The 10,322-nt window shown below is 40.9% G+C and overlaps 1 protein-coding gene across 1 annotated transcript in view; it reads left to right on the plus strand.

Moving 5' to 3' along the window:
• Positions 1-4,116, plus strand: part of LGR4 (leucine rich repeat containing G protein-coupled receptor 4) — an 81,585-nt gene extending 77,469 nt beyond the window's left edge. The window contains exon 18 of the mRNA XM_064452833.1: positions 881-4,116. Within this exon, the coding sequence (XP_064308903.1) occupies positions 881-2,157 (1,277 nt within the window). The 3' untranslated portion in view covers positions 2,158-4,116. The remainder of the gene's footprint in view (positions 1-880) is intronic.
• The last annotated feature ends 6,206 nt before the right edge of the window (positions 4,117-10,322 follow it).

A 10,322-nucleotide genomic window follows, 5' to 3' on the forward strand; every position in this document is an offset into this window, starting at 1 on the left:
GCTCCCAGAGTGCTCGGCTGCGGGGAGAGATCCACAGCTATTGTGTTTCGGACAATTAGCAGTGCCTAATGGGAATGTAGGAGAGGTTAAACTCTTCTAATTGTTACTTAAAATCAGTAGGATTTCCCTATGGAATAAATAGCAATTAGAAGGATTAGAAGGGTAAGCAGAAGTAGTGACCTTTTTTCCTTGTCTCGCCTCATATTATTTTGCTTGCTGGATGCTTTGTATTATTTAAGCTTTTTTAAGTGGCAGAAGAAAACAAAAAAAAAAATCATCTTCCCTGTATAACTTTCTAAGTTCACAGTGCCTTTCAGTGACGAGGGTGGGGGAGAGGGCTTGTGATGAATTCCTGTCCCTATTAAAGCTGATAAATTGAATTTGTCAGCTGTTCTACAGATGTTTCCTTGTGACCAAAAGTTACTCCGGAAGGCATGTTTGTGAATAATTTTTTGAGAGAACATGTTACTTTTTAAAAAAATCCTTTCCCCTTACAAGTCGGTTGTGGACATTTGCTTTTATTTTGTTACCAACTTTTTTTATGAAGAATGAAATCTAAAGAAAATAAGAAGTATTTAGGTGGCACTAATAAAAGCTATTTTGAGTAGCTAAAAGGTAATTAAGTTTGTTTAGCTAGCTTGTTTGTACACAGTATTCTCAAGTGACCATTCATTGCAGTAATTATTATTTCAGGCATAATTAATTAGTAAATAGCTTCAGCCGAATAGTTCACTCGCAGCTGACCTATTTAGCAGTTCAGCTGTGTACTCTATTAATGAATTAATGAGGATTGCTCTTGTAATACCTTTTGAAAATCTTGCTTATTAAGGCCCAATTTTTTTTCCTAAATTGGTTGTCCTTCTGTTTTTTTTTCTTCTAGGTGCTTTTAAGCCTTGTGAATATTTATTGGGCAGCTGGATGATTCGACTTACTGTCTGGTTTATTTTTTTGGTTGCTTTGTTCTTCAACCTGCTTGTCATGTTAACAATATTTGCATCCTGTACTCCATTGCCATCTTCCAAACTGTTTATAGGCCTGATTTCTGTCTCTAACTTATTTATGGGAGTCTATACTGGTATTTTAACTTTCTTGGACGCTGTCTCTTGGGGAAGATTTGCTGAATTTGGCGTATGGTGGGAGACTGGCAGTGGTTGCAGAGTTGCTGGGTTTCTTGCAGTCTTTTCGTCAGAAAGTGCCATTTTTTTCCTGATGTTGGCCGCTGTTGAACGGAGCTTCTCTGCGAAGGAGATCATTAAAAAGGGGAAAAGCAATCGCCAAAAACAATTTCAAATTGCGGCAGTTTTTGCTTTCCTGTGTGCTGTGGTAGCGGGATGCTTACCACTTTTTTATAAAGCGGAGTACTCGGCATCACCCCTTTGCTTGCCCTTCCCCACTGGAGAAACACCTTCGTTAGGTTTCACAGTAACTTTAGTGCTCCTGAATTCATTAGCATTTTTGCTAATGGCTGTGATCTACACTAAACTGTATTGCAACTTGGAAAAAGAGGACCTCTCTGAAAACTCGCAGTCCAGCATGATTAAGCATGTCGCTTGGCTAATCTTCACGAACTGCATCTTTTTCTGCCCTGTTGCGTTTTTCTCATTTGCACCGTTGATCACTGCGATTTCTATCAGCCCTGAAATCATGAAGTCTGTTACTTTGATATTTTTCCCATTACCTGCTTGCCTGAATCCAGTTCTGTACGTATTCTTCAACCCAAAGTTCAAGGAAGACTGGAAGTTGCTCAGGCGCCATATGACCAGGAAGAACGGAGCTGTAGCAATTGCCGTCAACGCTCAAGGGGGCTGCGTGACGCAGGACTTTTACTACGACTGCGGCGTGTACACCCATTTGCAGGGTAACATCGCCGTGTGTGAATGTTGCGAATCGCTCCTTTTATCCAAGCCCATGCCCTGTAAACATTTAATAAAATCACACAGCTGCCCCGCGCTGGCAGTGGTGCCTTGCCAAAGGCCGGACGGCTACTGGTCGGACTGCGGCACCCAGTCAGCCCACTCCGACTACGCGGACGAGGACGACTCCTTCGTGTCGGACAGCTCAGACCAAGTGCAGGCCTGCGGCCGTGCTTGTTTCTACCAAAGCCGAGGATTCCCTTTGGTGCGTTATGCCTACAACATACCGAGAATTAAAGACTGAAAAGGCTTTTTGCCATCAGCTGTTCTAATAAAGAGGTATAATGCTTCGCAGACTGTTGCCTGTTTTGACCTTTCGAGCAGGAAGCACTTTTGTAATCGTTGTTTAGTGTCATTTGTAAAGAAGGGAAGCGGGCAGTAACTTCTTGAGCCATACGTTTAAAAATAATTAAACAAATAAATCAGTTGCCCTGACTGTAAATAATTGGTAAACCAAATTTGTTACCCAATATTTTTACTCTTTCCACGCAATAGTGGTTTCTTTTATACAGTTTTTTACATGCTAACGGTGTGTTTCCACATTGTACTCCAGTTGTACTTTGCTTCTGCTGTTGGCGAGGTAAGTCCTGTTGATTTTCCTTTTTTTTTTTTTTTGCCAAAGCACAGTATAAAGGACAGCTGTTTGATATTAAAGAAATTATTTTTAAATGTGACTTTTCTACAATTAAGCAAAAAACTCTTGCTAGCTTTGTATAGCGTATTCAGCATTGAATCTCAGGATGAATTTTACTGCAGGGCCAAAAAAGGGATTAATTCTCCCATACCTAACTGTGACAGCAATATAGGAATACCATGTTTGTTTTGTATTTCAAGCCAACGTTCAATTTTAAGAAAAGGCTTTGTTACAATAAAGCACTTGTAATCCACACTATCTGTAGACTATGAAATAAGCGTATTAACAGCTGTCAGGAACGATAGGGTTGAACACATTTTTCCAGGGATGATGCATTACTTCAGGGGAACCACAGCACCTTTCTTCAGTTCTACGCGGTCGGGTCACACTGTTGAAAGGAATGTCGGTGCATCGGCGGGGTGTTAGCAGTGCTGACGATGCGAACAGCTCATGTCTTTGCAGAAAGGCTGGCTAATACTCTGCAGCCTGTGGAATGTTACAGCACCCCTATAATATCGACAAATAGACAAAACAGAAAGCAATTTTGCAATAAAAGCATTTTTGCCAATTATTTTTACTGAGAGTGAAGTACACTGTGCAAAGTCACTGATTTTCATGTAAATCAGTGGATCATTTTTAAACCATTTAAGTCCTGAGACACAAATGATTGAAGTACAATCAGTGATCCATTTATCTACATTTAGTTTGAAATCCAATTGATACAAAGTTACGAAAGCATGATTAAGTAATTATGCATGTTTCTCGAACAATATGCTAAATCAAGAGCAAATCCACTGCCATCCCAGTTACTCCGGAGACATTCTCGTTAAGATTTAAAGCTAGATTGCTGTTTTGAGAATTAAACTGTATATACTGTTCATACAATGAATTTTTATCTTTGTATTGTAAATTATTTGATAGAACACATGATGGGAAATGTGGCTTCAGTTCATTTTGTTAATTAAAGCTACCTCCTAAACAATAGTGGCTGCCAGTAGCAGAATGTTTAAAATGTGGTTTATATACTTTTTGCATTGTAAATAGACGTGGTTGTATATTGTCACTGTAATAAAAACAGAATCCTTGTATATCAAAATCATGTAGTTTGTACAAAGTATGGGAGGATTATTTACTGTATGCTGTTAATTTTGTAAGCCAAAATATTCATGTGTAAAAACAAGAGAAGAAAACCAACCCAGAGTTGTTAATTCTTATATTTACACTCACGAATATTACACCCGCAATTAGCATAGAACGTTACACTGAAAGCAAATAAAGGGTACATGAATATTGATTGTTATTTATCTCTGTTTTTCAAAAGTTGAGGCTGAAAATGCTGCACCTGTAAAATTACTGAGCATAAATAACGTGTGATCAACCCTCCACTACATGTGGTGAGAGTTTCAGGAAAGAATTGCCGGCAAAGTAAGAAAAGTTGCCAATTTTAGAAGTGGATTTATGATCTCGGACTGATGCTGACTCTTGGCATGCGAAAGGTTAAAACCTTCAGAGAAGTGTTTTCCCTCTTATAAAGCAATCTCTTTAATAAAGACATTATTACATATTGTATTTGAGTTGAAATCTTTTTAGTATGGCTTGGAAAATCATATAGATGATGATTTTGGTTTTGATACTATTTCCATGCTGAGAGTTGGGGGGGCTTTTTAGCCATAGTTTTGTAAGAGTCCACATCTGTTCCACACGCCTGTTGGCCAGCCAGGCAGAGGTAATGAGAATAGTTCTTATAGGAATACTTCTCAAAAAGGACAATAAATGTCGGGTGCCATGTCATAATCGATGGGGAAGGAAATCCAACTATCAATTTCAAACAATATTCTTGAGTATGGATTGATTTATTCTTCCATTTTACAAGTTAGCCGTCACTGAAATGCTATTAACGTGGTCAGATGCGATCCATTTGGAGTTCCAGTGTGTAATTTATACATCAATAAGTTTTTCAAGTTACAGTTAACGCTAACGGCTAATTTTTAATGCAGTCAGCCCAGTGTCTTCCAACACACGCAGGTTTTATCTCCTGGTAGAGGTGAAAGAACACAGGCACTGGCTGCTAAAATCAACCCGCCAAGAAGCCGTGCTGCAAAACTTGCCTGTCTCAGCATCACCACATGCCCAACACCTGTGCACGATCACATAAGGAGGACCCAGAGAAGTCCAGCCACCAGTTACTTAATGCCTCCTTTGTCGAGTCTTTGCTGGGTAAGCTGATCTCGGTAGCAGGGCATAATGTTTGGATGTTCACAGCTGCAATAGGAAAGCCATCCACTGAGAACTTGCTCCCTCTCCTCCCCGCTCCCAACAGCGGTATCAGATATGAGGGGAGAGCTTGCCTTAAGGCTGTGCTGTGTTAGCAGCGCGTGCGGTTTCAGAGCTGTTGCCCAGGCAGCCGTCTCCTCAGCTAGGCAAAGCTTCCCACGTTCAGGTTTGGTACTCAAACAACTGAAACTTCACAAGTTACACCCTTCCGGGGTGTCCGCAGGAAAGAAATCCTCTGATTTCCTAGAGTGTAAAGCTAGCTGAAACTGTTCTTAGAGTGACGAAGTCACGCACACACCTTGCTGCTAAACCCCTCTGAACGACCGTTGTACTGAGCTCGCACACTGGGTTTAGCAGACAAAAATAATTTGCTGTTGACTTTAAATAAAGGAAAAGTGAGGGCAAAGAGAGCATTCGTTTGTTTTCCTCCCTCACCTTCTGCTCTTGCGAGGAAGCAGCTTTGTGCAGGGGGACGGAGTCACAAAATTGCTGAAGTTGTTGCTAAGGTATTTCCTACCTTCCCCCCCCCCCCATTAAGAGTGATTTCTTACGGACAGCTAGTACCCTGCTCTGTGCCAGCATGCTGGTGAGATCTCTTAAGTTGAAGTGGAGCCTTTTCATTCTCTTACAAAAGTAATGCATCTACTTAGCAACTTTTTGGTCTAGATTCCTTTTTTCTTTTTCATTTCCAGTAGAATTTCCTGTGTTTAATCAAAAATTTACTCTGAAATTTCAAAGTTATACAAAGATACTTTTCCTCAATAATTCCTTTGACCTTGATTACTATTTTTACGCCTTCAGTTTTAATTTACAGGGTAATATTTTTAATTAAAAGCACAATGCAGAGTTTGTTTTGTACGTGTTCTCAATCTAATAATTTTTAATTACATAGATGCTTTTGATCTTTTACTGCTAGCATAATAAGTTTATTTTTAGCAAGACATTTTTTAATATTACATTTCACATATCGTACGGTAGAACCTGACCAATTTAGCACTAGAGTTCAGTTGAAGATAATTCAGTAAATAAGGAAAGGAATTAAATCTGAAATGGGACAATAAATCACAAATTACTGTTTTCTTTACTGTCGTGTACTGTAAGAACTTGGAGGCTGAATGGACACATGTTGCATTCATGGCACTACACTACTATAGAATATCATTTAGGTTTTAACTAAGAAATACTAGTTAATGGTCACTGTGGTATTTAGGGAAATGGTTTAGATTTAAGGGCAACAAAACATGAGAGAAGGATATCCTATCAGTGTCCTTGGAAAACTTCAGCCCAAAAATGAACAACCAAAACTGTTAATAACTGAAGCTTTAGAAGAGATGAAGCCTTTGTGCAGAAGTGAAAAGTAGCTGAACAAGCGAAGGCTGTTCAAAAGCAGCAGGGCTGTGATCTCCAGCTAACATAAAACAACTGAGTTGTGGAGATCCTGCTATTGATTCGAAAAGATGGGATTCCAATATGAGTGTGTTTCACAGAGTTCTTGCACATTCCCCATACCACCTTCTCAAGGCCCCACTCCTTGAAAGCAGATGGCTGCACACCTGCAGTCAACAGAAGCGGGACCGGGACTAGCAGTGGGTACAGCGTGTTGCAAAGATGAGAATACACCATACCGTGAAGGGGAACTGAAGCAATCCAAGACCTCCCAGATTTCACAGCCTCTAGTCAAGCAGAACTACAAATTCAGGCACAAAAACAGTCAGTAGATGAGTACAGGCAGCGCTTGTTCAGCTCAGGCTGAGTATGGAGCCAATGGCTTTCTCCCTCGCTGCCGTGCCTGCTGCACCGTTTTTCCCCCCACTGGAAAATTCAAAGACTCGGGAAGACTTCTTAAATTTGACTACATTGGGTTCGAATTTCCTAAATTTTTTTTCCAGGTTGCAAGTAAAATTAAGACTTACATTCTGTTCTTCATAAATGTATGCTTAGACAACAAGCTTAAGGCATGTTGTCTAAGCCTTAGTTTGTACCTAAATTTAGTAAGGTTGTTTTTTTTTTAGTAGGACTATTTTTATGCTTCTTTTTGGTGTTCCTGAATGCATGTGTGCAACCAGACATTACATTTGTAATCTTATCTGATTCTTTTAATGAAGTCTGGCTAGTATTAAGTTGAACTGACAGGTTTCCTTCTGATGGCTCTTGTGTTTTCAGAGACTGAGTTAATCAGATTACAGCTGAATTTCTAAAATTCAGCTATTGCGTGAAGAAGAGTTGGCAGGTTCAAATATTTCAGAGTTGTCAAATCAGGGTAGCTAGTGATTCGGGGTAGTTGATTTATGCCTAGAATGTAATTAATTTCTATCTTTGTTACCTGTGAAATTGCTTTCTGGGCATCATTTTCTGTGTCAAATGGTGTTTCAAACACTGGACGGCAGTTAGGGATTACTTGTGAGCCATTTCTCAGGAACATCTGGATGTTCAGACACGCTGATTAGCATGACTGAACAAAGAAAGTATAGGTCTGTGAATATATCAGAAACATTTAGGGTGAAAAAGACCCTTAAGATGACAGACTGCAGCCATAAACCTAGCACTGGCAAGTCCACCACTCAACCATGTCCCTAAGCGCCACATACATTGCTCTGTGTTTGCTGTGAATTTAACCCCCTGTGGCTACGTAGCTTAAAGTACTTATTCCACAGTCTATGATGGTGTTGATTCAGTGGCAATGAAAGAGTGAATGCAGTTTTTATAATTTCTTTGGTGAGAAATTGAGCTGATTTTTCACAACGGTAACAACCACAGGGGTGTGTGTATATGTATTTATTCACTACACTCAGTTGTTTGCAGCAACTTTTCACCATGTCAGTTTGGTTTTGCCCATCGGCATTAGCAATGCTGGCACTTAACCCCTGCCACGGCAGATGCTTTTTAGAGGCAGTCTTTCTTATTATGGCACTAAGTACCTGGAATGAAGGTTTTGCCATGAAGCAGGTCCTTGTAATATGCCGTTTGTCTGCTTGTCAGTCCTCCTGTGGCCATCGGAGTTGCATACCTGAACCTGCAGGATTGTTGTTTCAGTCGTTAGTATTTTAAAAATTACGTCTGGGCTCTTCCCTTGCCTGTATTAACCCGGGTGCGGCAACTGTGGAGCTGGCTTGACAAGTTGGGCAGAACAGTACGAAGAGGGGTAACGGTGATATTATTTTATACCTTCACTTCTCTTCAAGGTTGGATGCTTCTGCCACTCCGCTAACGATGCTTTAATTCCCCGACAGGTGAACTGGCTTTTGCCACCCCCTCTATAGGCAGTCTCGATGCATAAACTCTGGTACCTTGTCACAATACTAAGGTTTCTTAATAGAAGCTGTTTGCCCAATTCCTGTTCTTGAATCCACAAGGAATTATATTCTATATTAATATAGGAAGGGAAGATAAAGACTCAAACGTTTTTGTCTTTGGCAAGAGCGCAGCTGGCTGCTGCCTTGCCCTGAGATGTCCATTCATCATTTCTGGCCATCCTGGATGAGCAGCTGTGGGGCTCCATCACAAGCGGGAGACGCCCAACGCAGTGAGCCCCAGAATTCCTCAATTCAGTGAGGCAGGCTGGTTTTTTGTCTTTTTTCCACTCATTTAAGACTCTTGCCAGTTTTCACTATGAATGGGCTTTAAGGTTGGGGGAGGTTTTCAAGCCGTCATAAGATGTTTTGAAATTACCTTGGTCTGCAGCCTGTTGAAATACTTGAAGTTTTCCTGCCCACCAGGACGCGAAGCTTTGCTCACAGTGCTTGTTTAGCCAGGTAGTAAATGACTTTTATGCTTCTTTCACTTCTTAGCTGCCTGCAGTGTGTACACAGATGTTTGCATAGAACCATAGGCGGTTTGTGTTTAACAAAGCTGAGACATTGCATTGGGCACCTTGTACCATAAAAATTCACTCCAATTTGAAATTTCCTTGTTATTGTAACTTTACTTGGCATGAAATTTAGGTTCTGTTGATATTCTGCTCTTTCCAATACCTGAATCATCAGCTTAAATTATTTTAACAGGTGTAATTTGTTGTCTGTTAGAGCCTGTAGCTAGTAATACTTGAAACTTGCTTTGATGATGATCAGCTCAACAATTCACCACAAGTGGCTAGAGTTACTTTAACATCGTAAGTATCAATTTGCGGGGTAGCAATGTAGTCAGTATTATAGGAGTGCTTAGATCAGAGGTGCATTCTGGCCTTTTTTTGTATTTTTCAGCTTGCTAGAGAACCGTTCCAAGTGATCAGCTGGTTATCAGCACATACTATCAGCTAAGGTTTTTTCCTTACAGGAACCATAATGGTGTTTCTCCAAGCCACCAAAACTGCAGTTCCCATGAAAAGACAAGCCAAATTAAGAAGCTCCACCACTGAAAGGGGGAAATCTCTCACACCTCACCTCTTCTCTCCCTTCCTTTGGCTGTGTGGCTCCTGGCACTTGCCTTGCTTTGGCCTCGGCGCTGGTCAGACCTCTCCCTGAGCTTTGACTGCTCGGACTGCATGTTGCTTGGCCAAAGAGTTGGGTGGTTTTCTACCCCCTCAGCGAGGTAATGTGGCTCGGTGGAGGCGCTGGTGAGCAAGAGGTGGGGTCAAGTATGTGCTCCTGGGAGACAGGAGCGATGCAGCCCTTTCAGTAGAGAAATTACGGACTCAGGTGCTGGTGACTCTGCAGCCCAAGCACCAAACAGCCCATCTTAAAATTCCCAAGTACGACCATTTGGGTGTTCTTTAGGACTGTTCATGATGGTGTTGAAATGTGTCCCACCTCACAGCACTCAGTTTTGGTGGTCTTTAGGCACACATAATGGTTGTGTAGGTTTGGTGGCCTTTTTATATCATTGAGCCAGTGAAATTCAGGTTTTATGGTGAGACAATTGCCTCAGATGGCACAAATGACTTTCCCATTTTAGATAAAGCATTTTTAATACTGTTGCTTATTTTTCAACTGGCTTATCCAGCTAAAAATATATTTCTTGTTAAACTCACTTACCTGGAGAATCTTGGCAATGATGTCAATACAGCAACCAAATTTACAATCACTTTCAGACCTTTATATCTCATGTTAATATTAGTAATGCTTCTGCTTAGTCAACCACAGGAAAATGATTCCATGAAGTTGTAAAAAGCTACCCACCGCTAGTCAGCGGTTATCTCCTTGGTTTGAATGCAGTGAAAAGCTTTGGTGGTACATAGGATTGTTGCTGATCCTGCTTAAGGCTTTGGCTGAAAAGGCGGCCACGGTGGCCCGACGTGGGCAGTGAGGAGGGACTGCGTTCCTGGGACTGGGAGCCATGGTGGAATATTGACAAAGTATCTAGTGGCCAACAAGAAAGGATGGGAATGTAGATAAAAAAAAATCTGGTTTATTTAGAACAAATAGTTGTAGAATCGGTGGAGAATTAACTGATAGGAGGGAAGGGACTGCATTAGCCTGGCAGAGGTGTAGGAAAAACAAAAGTCTTTAGAACGTTAAATCAGAAACAAGATTCTAATTGTGGGGACTAAAATGGGACGTTGCCGT

This window comes from Phalacrocorax carbo, chromosome 5 (assembly GCF_963921805.1).
Source record: "Phalacrocorax carbo chromosome 5, bPhaCar2.1, whole genome shotgun sequence".
Classification (NCBI taxonomy): Eukaryota; Metazoa; Chordata; class Aves; order Suliformes; family Phalacrocoracidae; genus Phalacrocorax; species Phalacrocorax carbo.